This window comes from Plenodomus lingam (assembly GCF_022343315.1).
Source record: "Plenodomus lingam strain CAN1 chromosome Unknown contig_1, whole genome shotgun sequence".
NCBI classification, from domain to species: Eukaryota; Fungi; Ascomycota; class Dothideomycetes; order Pleosporales; family Leptosphaeriaceae; genus Plenodomus; species Plenodomus lingam.
Window position 1 is genome coordinate 1,131,080 of NW_027093927.1, and position 12,074 is coordinate 1,143,153.

Here is a 12,074-nt window from a genome sequence, read left to right on the forward strand (position 1 = left end):
ACCTATTATATTAGCCTTTCTACTATATTAGGTTGCACCTAGTTATTCTAAATATCTAGCGCGTCTATCTCTTATTACTATTATAGTATATTTAGAAGAAGATACTAAAATATTATAGACTAGCCTTAAGGGAGAATATAATAAGCGTTAATAATAGTATTTAGTATCTTAAAGGAGAGGTAAGCCCTTAGCGCCTTTTTATAGGTGTGCAATGTGTTCGCTTAGTAGTAGTGTTAGACTTGGTCCGTCTTGTGTTAGACCTAGGCTTAGGCATAAGCCTAAGCCCTTTACACTATTATACTCTAGTATATAAAGGAGTGGGTGAATAAAAGGATATAGCATAAATCTGCGTAAGCTAATATAACTTGTTAGCGTTAGTTATAATAAGTAATAATACTATAATTATAGTAATATATATAAATCTATATAATAATAATCTAGTGTACTCTAAATTAATTCTTAACCCCTTGCACATATACGTAATGCAACATATTAGCACACCCTCTCTATACTTCTATTACACTAATATAGCATAACTATAGTATAACAACTTATTATTTAATAACTATATTATAGAAGTATATTAGCACAAAGATATAGCTAAAGATAATATATTATAAGTAATAGTAATAACACTAGTGCGCGTTATAATATAACAAGTGCACAAGTTATATATAATAATATACCCTTTCTATCTATAATAATATATTTATAATATATTAGCTTTACTTATAACCTTATCTACTATAAATGCTGCCTTTGTTCCTAATACTATCCTATAGTTAATTTAGGATTTAAGATCCTGTTTATATAAAATACTAGAACTGTATAGTATCTACCTATAGCTAAAATTAGCAAGTAATAATCTAATTATAGTGTGGGTAGCAATATATACGCCTAAAGTGTTTGCCCTATAGATCTATACGTTTATAGTTAGTAAGAAGGGTATTAATAACCTTAATAAGTGTATCTGCAAGGCTATAGATATATACTTTAATATAATCTAAGACTAACTATTTAGCTATATTTCTAACTCTAAGTAGACTAATATATAGGACACTATCCTTACTAAGTATCTATTTTTTAGATATTTTAATAGAGTATAGGTATTAAAATAGCTTATATAGCAGACCTAGACATACAGGAATAAGAACTAATACTTTAAACTAAAATACAAGTATATTATCTACCTCTTTAAATACACTAATCTTACTATTATAAAGGAGCTATTATATATAATTATGCTATACTAGGTAATAGTATTGCTACCCTAATTACTTAAATATTTACTGTCCTATAAGGCCCTAGCCTAGGGAGGTCTATTATATGCAGAGGTCTATATAGATACTAGTAGCTAATATCTAACTTTATTTATAGTAGTTTAGGTATATACTATAACTACGTAGTAGCCTAGTTAGGATTCTATAGTAACGCTCCCTAATATTTAAACTAAGACTTATTATAGGCTATAACTAAGCTAGTATTACCCTATCCTATTAAATATATATAAAGACAACGTCTACCCTAAACTAAATACACTAGTAGTATTACTAGCTTTAAAGACTAGGGTGCCTAGGATAGTAATAGTAGCGTTTTTAGGGGTTAGTATTCTAACCTAATAGTTAGTATGCCCCTAGCTAGCAGTGTTAGATTATAATAAGTACTAGTATAGCTAGATATAAGACTATAAAAGTGAACCTATTTATATAGTATACTAGCCTAACTAAATAATTCTACTCTAGATACTTATAAAAACACGCCTGTAGAAGATAACTATAATATACTACTAGACATGCAACAACGCTAACCTTATACTATTATAGACTCTCTAATAGAGACTTTAGATTCTACTTTACTAATATAGACTTGTAAGAATATACGCGTTAGGAATATAAAGGCTAGGCGCAACTATATAACTAAAGCTAAGGCTAAAGGTAATAGTAATAAGAGAAATACTTCTAGAGTGTAAGGCCTAAAATTATAGCAGTCTCTAATATAAACTAGAGTATTTATTGTAGATGCCCCTTATATAGATAGTAGTGGTATAGGAGAGCTAAATAATAGTAATAGTAATAATAGCGTCTAGGTTTATAGATAATTATAATATAAGAGGGTCCTAACTATATAAGTTAAATAATATATATATATAATATTAGTATATATAAATAATATAATATAATATTACTATATATCCCACACTACACAAGCTTACTATATTATACTACCCCTTTACTACTATATATAATATAGTATATATAATAATATATATATATGCCTAACTTTAAACTAATATACTACTAAAGAAACCTATAATATATATAGTATAAGCAACTAACTTGCCCTAGAATATTTATAACGTAGAGTATAATCTTTAGTAATACTACTATACTATAATATAGGAGTGTTGTTATAATAGGCGCCTTTATAGAACTTACTAACCTATTATTATAGGATATTTTAGATTATAATTTTATATACTAGGTATACTACCTAGTCTCTTAGTTATTGTTGTAGCATACCTAGGCGGCAGTATGCTACATGCCTATACTACCTAGGTATCTACTAGTACTGCTTCCTGTATAGTAACCCTACTAAATCATGCCTACTACGTGCCCTCTATCTATACTAAATTTTCCCCCTAGGTGCTATATATCTATCTACTATATAACCTATAATTAGGTATATTATATAAACTATGTTTAAATAGATACTAAAGTTAATATATATAATACTAATAATATATAAACTAAAAAGTAGTTTACCTTTATAGAATATATAGTATAGTAAACCCTATTTAGGTTTACTTCTTATACTTAAACTACTTTATAGTCTACTTTAGATAAATATGGCTACTGTAAACCAGTTTTGTACTGTAGTGTTCGTTATTGTTGCTGCCCTATGTTGTTCGATCCGAGGTGTTCTAGCCGCTAGCGGGGTGAAACTTTTCGGTATTCATCAATGGAGTAGGAATATACGATGTTCAACACCACATGCCGCAACCTAAGCACAGTGCGAAAAGATAGGATCCGATTCTAATCGAGACGGTTGCATATTTAACTCTCTTTTAATTTGATGTCTGCTTCATCCTCCAGCACCAGCAAACTTCTCTTTGTTCTGTAGCTTGCTAGCTGCAAGTGCGCACCACATGAGTTTCCAAGATATTCGCAGCGGCAACCAGACTGATTCATCAACTTTGTATAAATTACACAGTGGTAGACACGGTGGGTTGTTGATATCATACCTGTATCCTTGTGAGCTGCGAATTACAACATTTCATTGATGAATGCTGTCAAAGATATATGTTCATACCATAATTAGCTGTGGAGTATACATTGGAAGACTACTATGTGTCTGTTGACTGCAAGAGTGGGAAAATAGACACTCGCAATGCACTGAAGGATATCAGATAATAAGGATGACGTGTATCCATAGTTATGGAACCATCCCGTAGTGGGACATACACGCAAGAGCGATTCACGTTTCTAATCGAGGTGTTGAATGATTCACCACTACCCATTGCTCATGGGATGTATCTACCAGATATGGTATGATAACTACAAATAAACAAGGTGCCGAATCAGCAATCTAGAGGCTTACCCTTAGGGTATACACTCTCACAAACTGGTAAAGTCAGGTAGCATGACAACGTGTATGACTGACAGGGAGCAGATAAGATGACAGAACTTCGGGAAATGAGAAACTTTAGTAAGAAAATTTTGAGGATAATTGAACTAGGAGCGAACATGGCTAGGAAATCTAATGCAACTACACATAGAGACTAACAAAACCCTAAGTACATAAAGAAATCCGGCCTCCGCTCCACAGGAAGCATTTGCCCCATAAGGAAGAAACCTCATTCCAAACTGTCTTTACCCATTATTCGATGTCCTCGCGAAGTTTTCCAATTCTTTGACCAAGTCTTCTACTTTGATACGCGTTTCATCATTGACATCTAGCATCTTCTCCAGTATCTCAACAAAGGATTTCCATGTTGGATACTTTGTCTTGATTGAAGTCATATTTTCTGCTACGGTGGACAGTAGAACGGTTCCCGACTCTTCTGCGAGGAAGAAATGTGTCGATCCCGCACCTCGAACTACTAGTTCCTTCTTATTATTGGTTTCATCGATCGCTTGCTGTATGAAATCTTTATAGATTTTCAGCCCATCCTTGAACCAGATCAAGACTCTTAATAAAACGCAGTCAAGAGACCATATGTCATGAGGGTACGACGTTGCACCATAGAGCCGCTCTGGAGGATAATAGAATTCATCGCCTCGACGTTCTGAGGTCTTCGACAATGAACCACTACCCCAGTCTGAGATTTTGAAAATTGTTCCTTCCTTTTCCCCAAAAACAAGGATGTTCGAGAGCTTGAGATTATGATGGAGTATTTTCGTCTTCGCCTTGGGATTTTGAACTACATCAAGCGCCTGCGCAAGGCCCTTGAATTGTTCCTTGAGCCAACTATCTTCTACCCCCATTCCTATTTTGCCATGTTCCAAGTATTCCATGAATCTCAACACGTCTTGCCTAGCAAATTCGCTAATAATGTGATTGGGACTAAGGTAACAGAATCCAGAGTAGAATTTAGCAAGGTTTTTGCAAGAGTTTACAGTATGACGCATTCGTTTTTGAAGGTATCAAGGTCTTTCTCTGATGGATTATCCTGAGGACAGTTCATAGCGAGCCGTGGGCTGAGCTTTTGCTCTTTTGAAACACCCTGGAAGTTGTGAGCCTTAGAGTGGATCTGGAGTGTGTAAATGATGCTCGTGGTTCCATTAGTCTTGTTGTCTTCTTTAAAAGCAATGGGATTGTTTGGTTCTTTAGGGATGTAACAGTGAAATTTATTCTCTATCAGAACTGGACTCTCCGAGTCAGCTTCCTCTGGTTTCTCGGGACTGCTCATGACAAGCAAGTAGCCTGTAAAGAATTCGATAAAAGAGGAAATGAGTGAGAAGAAACGGCTTCTGCACTGCGACATCTAAAATAGGAAATTAATACTACAGGTCTAAGTTACGTGGGCTTTTGTATATGACAAAAAGTTGTAAGAAAACATTTCACGGCTGTCAACTAAAGCATGACACGAGCACAAATTCCAAATGACTGCGTGAAAGCGAGCCATTCTGAGGCGCGTGAAGACAACAATTAGATAACACCGTGGAGCCATGATAGCATTCAGTACAAACTGGTGTCCGCATGACCAAGGCAAGCGTAGGGGATGCGCGCATATGACCTGGTGTATCTGTCGATATTGTGAAGGTAGATTGAATGCTTGTCAAATAGAAAAGGAGACGGAGAAATAGCTGATCGAGTATGGGTTCAGACTATCTTTGCGTATAGGTAACAGCGTAAGGTAGCGTGTGCGAAGAGGTGAGATTAGGACCTGAGAGAATCAGATTTGAAAAATAAGTTCACGAAGAGAGATAAACTCGAAAATTAGCAAGAACATAGTAACGATGGCCATCTCTCACTAAGACTAGCGCTATATGTGTTGTCTAAATCTCATCTACTTAGCACTGGCCCAACGTCCTCCTCCCATACATACATGGCCCATATTAATCCTAGAAGTCACCTAGGTTGTCCGGAGTATTATTGGCTCATGAGATCTATTGTACTCTATTCTTTTCACAACATCTGTAAGTTATTTACCGGCGTAGCCGTCTTGAGCGGTATCGCTGGATCAATGTCTATCAGGCCGCGCACATCATGGTTACAAGTCCACGCAATGTTGGGTATGTGGGCGACATATGATCCGAAGTCCCTGACGCCATCGTTATCAGGCATAATGGTGTCCTGGGGTCAAACTATAACCCGTGAACATTTTCATTTCGACGCTGGAGTTAACAATTTCCAGGTACATCTGTGTTCTGGGTATTCTATGAAAGATTTGTCGGCCAGGAGACCATATGGTGTGCGGGCACGATGTAAATTTCCAACGTCATAACGGAAGTGCCCGGTGGGCGAATACTTGTGAAAGTGCTAAGGACTGTATATGTACGAAAATAAGATATAAACTTTTGCTATTGCACAAATCGTGTTGGTGGGTTCATCGACGAGGTTCACCACATCCACAAATGCACTTGCGGTCACATGTGCATCAAACTATGCCTCCTTGAGAGGACTACAGCATTCTCTGGAGTTGCTTGTTGATAGCAATATACGTATGAGAAGGTAACAAATGTCGACACAAACCAGTAAGAATCTGACGAGAAATAGTATCGTCATATCAGCAAGTATGACAAGGCACAGAAAGAAGAATTCCACGTAATTAAACTCAGCAGGGAAGCCTGGGAATCTTCCTGGGCGATTTGAGCGCGTTTAGGTAGCCTTGGAGCTTCTCTTTCTGATCATCTCGCTTGGTAACGATTGCCTGATGCAGTCTGCGCGAGTTGGCCCATGTTCACCAGAGCGTGATAGTAAAGAGTGTCAGAGGAACTGAGATGGCAAAGAATGGCGACGCATTCTGCGCATATACGAGATTGTAGCCAGAGTCTACCTGAATTTGATCGACAAACTGAGTTGAGTAGAAGCTCTGCACGTAATGTTAGTATTATGAGTAAGAGAATTTAATTTCGTTCACCTACTGATACGGCTGTGCATGGAAGATAGACCAAGGTAAGTATGGTGAGAATCCTGACACTCGCAGAGTCTTGGCTACTCTTCTCCATGAGTTGTCTTATGATCCCGTTTTCTTCCTGACCCTGCTGTTCAAGGTTTTGGAGGACAAGAATTTGTTGGTCGAGGCTATTCCAAGCCATGTGATCAAGAAGAGATAAAATCTGCTTGTGGGTGAGTATACTCGAAGTGAAAAGACAACAATAGCTTACGAGCTTGCGCGTGTTCCGAGATTTAGCAAGCAGTGCTTCAGCTTTCTTCCGAGAGTAGATCACATGCCTCTGGTGCTGCTGAAGTGCAAAAGAGACTAGATCAGATGAAGAGGCTGCTTTATGAGGAGAGCCTTCGTTCCCTGGACGATATTTTTGGTAAAAGTTAAGGAGGGCAGTGAGAGTGTCCAGAGTAGAGTCTAAACATAGTGTTACGTTGGTGACATGATCTTCCAGCTCTTTCAGATCCGTGTAATCCTGTGCTTGCACTCTGTAATGATTCCTTAGAGGCTGCTTGCTTTCCATGGTTGTCAAAGATGCTTTGTCAGACTGTCTGTAGTTAGCTCACTATGAGGCTGAGTATATGGATAGTTTCTCACAAATTCTATCCAAAGCTCCTCAAGATGAATGAGATATGGTCTCCATGAAGCGATGGCGACATCAATGAAGATGACGTGAAGCTCGAAGGGGTTACGTTCCTTAACAGCAGTGCCTTTCGCATACTCGTTGAAGCAGTCCTCAGGCCTGGGATATGCGCCCACTAGGATCCAGGATAATCCTAACGTTTGATGCTTCTGACACAAAGCAAACTGTCGAAGAGACCATGGAGGTTTATTCGGACGCCTTGTGTGTTCCATGTACCGTACAATGTATGCACAGTCCCTCAGTGTTAGCGCAATACCTGAAACTCACAGGACGAATCAAAGACTCAACATACCATATTCATAGCCTCCTGGTTTGCTAAGATCAGCATCCAAACGAATACAACCTCTCAATTGTGCTGGTCCAATTTCTGTGTCCCCCGATTTTGAACACAAGTCTACCGTGAAATTTTTGAACTGAGGGGCAACGCGGAGCTCCTGAAGTAAAAGATCAAATTTATCTCTCGTGAGCTGCAAGCGACCACAAGAGTTTCAGCGTCGGATCAGACTGTCTCTGTTAGCTTGCCTGGTCTTGGAGCAAAGAATGCTACATTCGCCTTACAAGATTCGGAGGCAACCTTCCGTCTTCTATGATAGGAACCACTTCAGTGAGGTTTGTGCCTAATTTTCTATGACACTTACCTGAATATACCCTGTGATTTTCAAAAGATCAAGATCTACTATGGACAGTTCTGAAAGTCCTCCTGATACGTGCATCATTGTAGATTCAGCTGTGGATTGTTCGGTCGCATCACTCGACTGCTGCGTGGGTGAGAAGAGGATGAGGCTTTCATCCGCCATGCGTTCCGTATCACCTCGCGAAGGAGAATGGTCAGCCAAATGAGTCGTTGTTGTGGGATGAGAAGAAGATCTGTTCTCCCGGTATTCCTCCAAGACGAAGTCTGACCAGCAGCGCATCTCGATAACTGATCCTGTTTCTTCTTGCTCAAAGATGAATGCCACCTTGCTGTCATATAGCTCTTCGTCGACTGAATTCTGTTCCTGGAACAACGTTCGTTGAAAATAAATCGACGCCATGAGTATATCCCAGAATTGGAAGGAGCGAAGAGACTGGCATTCGTTCTCTCTCAGAAAGCTAAAGCACCGAGGGGAAGCCCAGTGGCTGAGCAGGGTTACACGATCTACCCTGCTCACTGGAATCGCATAGCTGCAGCTACATGCGTAGGAATAATACCGGCACACCAGGATGAGCTATTGGTGTGTCGGATAGAGTAACGTGTGTGCTGCTTATGCGTAGTATATGCAACACATGGCGTACTTATATCGACTCAGGCCTGACTGTATCAGCCGAGGGGGCGTATCCATGCAGTGGATGTTTGATAGTACAGCTGCTCGAGTAACGTTCAACGGTGCGAGTGCCATCCTCCACAGCGTCTACAGAGGCAGATTGTCGTTGCAGGCGGTCGTGATACGCATGCTACAAATCAATTTTGGCGAGTATATAGCACTGAACATACCGATAGCTATGTCAAAGGGCATTATATTCCGATATCGATAACTATGCAGACACAGAAGCTCAACCCTCGTTATGTGAAATATGACAACCTCTATGCCCTCTTGACTGACTTGTTTGGTGAGGGTAATTTCGAGATCGAGGTATGTGAATGGAAACGCGAATGCAGTAAGTACTGACAGCATAAGCCGGCTTGGAACGGGAGAGAGGAGAAATATTATTTATTGAAGGTACCCAGGAAGCTCACACAAGTTCGTGTTGTACCGCATAAGTGCATGCCCTAGATCGGCAAAGGGAGAGAATGGATAGGTCATGTGATTTCGCGCCTCGTCGATAGCAAGGCTCTCATTGGTCAATGGACTTCACATGTAATTGTACCTTCACAGGTTCGTCGGCTGTTGATCTCTCCTGTACTTTACGTGAATACTTCCATGTGTCCCTGCCTGATGGAAGGGAACAACGGCACTGACGAAGTGATACATTAGGCAATCTTTGCAACGACCTCTACTTCGTCTCGCCATGGCACCCCCGCTATCCTCGCTTTACACGCTCTCCTTCGCGATTGCTGTCCTTGTCACTCTTCTCGTAGCGGCGACCCTCCGCCTCCTTGCTATACTCCCAAACACGCGCCCAAAAACGCAACCATGGCGCAAACCTCCGCTGGCCACACGGGTCCTCGTTGTTCTAGGATCGGGAGGACACACCCATGAAATGTTTCACCTAATACGCGACCTCGACCCAGCGAAATACACACACCGCACATACGTCGTCAGCAGCGGCGATGCCTTCAGCGCACAACGCGCCGTAGAATTTGAGCGCGGAATGGAGGAGCGCGAGAAGAACAAGGCCGGCGCGAATTCTAATACCAATATTCCATCTTCAAGCACAGTCGACGTCAAAGTCACAGACCCAAACGGCACAACAAGAACAAGACCGCGATCCTCCACCACCGGCGCTCGATCACGCGCAAATTCCATTCGCGAACCTCGAAAGCCCTTTCTAGGCCCAGACCACTACAACATCGCCGTCGTGCCCCGCGCCCGTAAAATCCACCAGCCACTACTCACAACTCCACTCTCATGCCTCTACACCCTCTACGCCTGCTTCTCCCCGCTTCTTCGCGCCCCACCCTTCCAACCCAATAAGCAGCCAAGCACATCATATGAAGCTGCCGCCGCCGACGTCCCAGACCTTATACTAACAAACGGCCCCGCAACAGCCGTCATCCTCATATTAGCGAGTCTGATACTCCGCTTCTTCGACGTCAAGGGTGCGAATTCAAGGGGGAAGTGCAAGACGGTATATGTGGAGAGTTTTGCGCGTGTCAAGACGCTGAGCTTGAGTGGCAAGATATTGCTGAGGGTTGTGGATCGGTTCTTGGTGCAGTGGGAGGAACTGGAAGGGGCTGGGGGGAGAGCAGAGTTCTGGGGGGTGTTGGTGTGATGAAGGGTTGTATCCGTGGGGAGGTGACCGATGAACCATTTATTCATGAGGGGCGTCGGCTGGCATGTATGATGCGTACTTGGGAAAATTGGCGTTTGTAATTCATTTCAGAGCGAGATACCCATAATTGGCCCAATAGACCAAGGAAACAATTCGAGTGGATACCACATCGCAAAATCCACATTATCATACATGCAAGAACTGTGTACATCTACACCGCATATACACACAAGTCCTCATCTATCCGTGTGACTTTAAGCCCACCTTAATCAACATCTGACTCTACTTTCCTCGCCTGCTTCGGCATCCTCACCCCTTTCTCCACCATATGCTTTCCCAACGCTGCCAACAACGCATTCGTCTCTACCAGGGGATTTTTCTTCTTATCCGCCAACTTTCTCGCCTGTTCCATCTCCCATCTTAACTGCAGAGGCGTCTTCATACTCTGGATCCCCATCTGTCTCGCCCTCAACACTTTCTTTGACTTGACATTCTTGTGCTTGGCCTTGATCTTTGGTGGCGCATCGGGCGACTTGCGCACCTCGATCCTGTGGTCGTGGATTTCGTCTTGGAGTTCGGAGCCTAGTGTCTCTGGGAATGGCGATTGCACGAGGGAGTACCATGAAGCTTCTGCACTTTCGACGATGTTGCTCGTCGAATCTACGCCGTCGTGGACTTGAGCGGGTTTGGACTTATGACTCTGTGGGATAGATCTCTGTTGTCTGAGCTCACGGGCGTCGAACCGCTTTTGCTCGATTTTGTCTTTTTGTTCGGGTGTGAGAACGCGTTTGCGGGCTCTCGTGACCTTCGTCGGAGGCTTGACTTTCCTCGGGGGCCTGCTAGTCCAGCTCTTGATGCTGGTGATGGGATGTCTGATGGAGTTTATGGCTTGTTTGACCAAGGATTTCTTCTTTCTGGAGTTTTTGGAGGATTCGGGGGGGAAATCATCGTTTTTAATGACCTTTGGCTTTTCCCAGGGCCATTCGATGCGCTGTTGCGTGCCGGCGATGTAGCGGTTGAAGATAGGAAGACCGGTTTTGGGATCATATTGATGATCCTTGGGAATTTCGCCAGTGCCATAGTCGGTACCCGTAAAAGGATCTATGCCCGTGGTGTGGCGTTCCATGCGGATCTCTTCGACAATGGCATCTGTGTAGCGACGCACTCCGCCCTGGTTGATTTCGTAGGGTATGACGAGGCGGACATCCTCCATGTTAATGGGAACTTCTGATTCATGCCTTGGACCAAGATCTTGACCAGATCTGTTGAACAGGTCGGAGTCGATGTATTGCTGGGCAGATCAGTCGATTATCTGCGGACAATGTGGGAGCTACCTACCTTGTTTATGTCCTTGACAATGACCTGATGCGAGGACTCCACAATACTCTGTACGGTACCAATCTTGCCCTTGTCCTTTCCCTTCAATATCGCAACACGATCATCTGCTGCAATAGGGAAGAACAACTTGTCATCCACGACAAGCGGATACACTGGAGACAAGCCCTTCCTTTCCCTCAACTCGTTGCGATGCTTCACCTCAGAAAGCAAGAACTCGGGCCTCTGCAGCTGTTCGGTGGTCTGGGCACCGTACTTCTGCTTGCCCTCACCGAAGGCGCGATTAGGTCGCAGAGGACCCAGTCGCCAATCTTCTTTCACCCTGGCCAAGGCATCTTTGCGCACATTGTCATTGAGTGCCTTCCATTGAACGCGTCGATTGGTAGCTTGCTTGCCCTCCCACCGTTCATGCATAATTTTGTGACGTTCCTTTCGTTCCCTCTCGTGCCATTTGATCGCGTTTTTGACTTTGCGGATCTCGTCGAGCTTCTTTGCCTGGCGAGCAGCATTGCGGCCCGGACGGGCAATCAGACTTCTCATCCTGGGCGGGATGATGGAGGAGGGGGGGGGGGT

The 12,074-nt window shown here is 42.4% G+C and overlaps 5 protein-coding genes across 5 annotated transcripts; 1 reads left to right on the plus strand and 4 right to left on the minus strand.

Moving 5' to 3' along the window:
* Window positions 1-3,869: 3,869 nt before the first annotated feature.
* IAQ61_000365 (uncharacterized protein) lies at window positions 3,870-4,909 on the minus strand (the record flags this gene model as incomplete). The annotated part of the gene is made up of 2 exons (XM_003835506.1): window positions 3,870-4,533; window positions 4,617-4,909. The coding sequence occupies 2 exons, from the start codon at window positions 4,907-4,909 to the stop codon at window positions 3,870-3,872; spliced, it is 957 nt and encodes a 318-aa protein (XP_003835554.1).
* A 2,229-nt stretch (window positions 4,910-7,138) lies between these two features.
* On the minus strand, window positions 7,139-7,465 carry IAQ61_000366 (uncharacterized protein; the record flags this gene model as incomplete). The annotated part of the gene is made up of 1 exon (XM_066094643.1): window positions 7,139-7,465. One exon carries the CDS (start codon window positions 7,463-7,465, stop codon window positions 7,139-7,141), a length of 327 nt encoding a protein of 108 aa, XP_065955496.1.
* Window positions 7,466-7,870: 405 nt separating this feature from the next.
* IAQ61_000367 (uncharacterized protein) lies at window positions 7,871-8,287 on the minus strand (the record flags this gene model as incomplete). The annotated part of the gene is made up of 1 exon (XM_003835508.2): window positions 7,871-8,287. The coding sequence occupies one exon, from the start codon at window positions 8,285-8,287 to the stop codon at window positions 7,871-7,873; it is 417 nt and encodes a 138-aa protein (XP_003835556.2).
* A 955-nt stretch (window positions 8,288-9,242) lies between these two features.
* IAQ61_000368 (uncharacterized protein) lies at window positions 9,243-10,166 on the plus strand (the record flags this gene model as incomplete). Its single annotated transcript, XM_003835509.2, has 1 exon — window positions 9,243-10,166. The coding sequence occupies one exon, from the start codon at window positions 9,243-9,245 to the stop codon at window positions 10,164-10,166; it is 924 nt and encodes a 307-aa protein (XP_003835557.1).
* A 265-nt stretch (window positions 10,167-10,431) lies between these two features.
* IAQ61_000369 (mitochondrial 54S ribosomal uL24m domain-containing protein) lies at window positions 10,432-12,041 on the minus strand (the record flags this gene model as incomplete). Its single annotated transcript, XM_003835510.1, has 2 exons — window positions 10,432-11,457; window positions 11,505-12,041. The coding sequence occupies 2 exons, from the start codon at window positions 12,039-12,041 to the stop codon at window positions 10,432-10,434; spliced, it is 1,563 nt and encodes a 520-aa protein (XP_003835558.1).
* Between the last annotated feature and the right edge of the window lie 33 nt (window positions 12,042-12,074).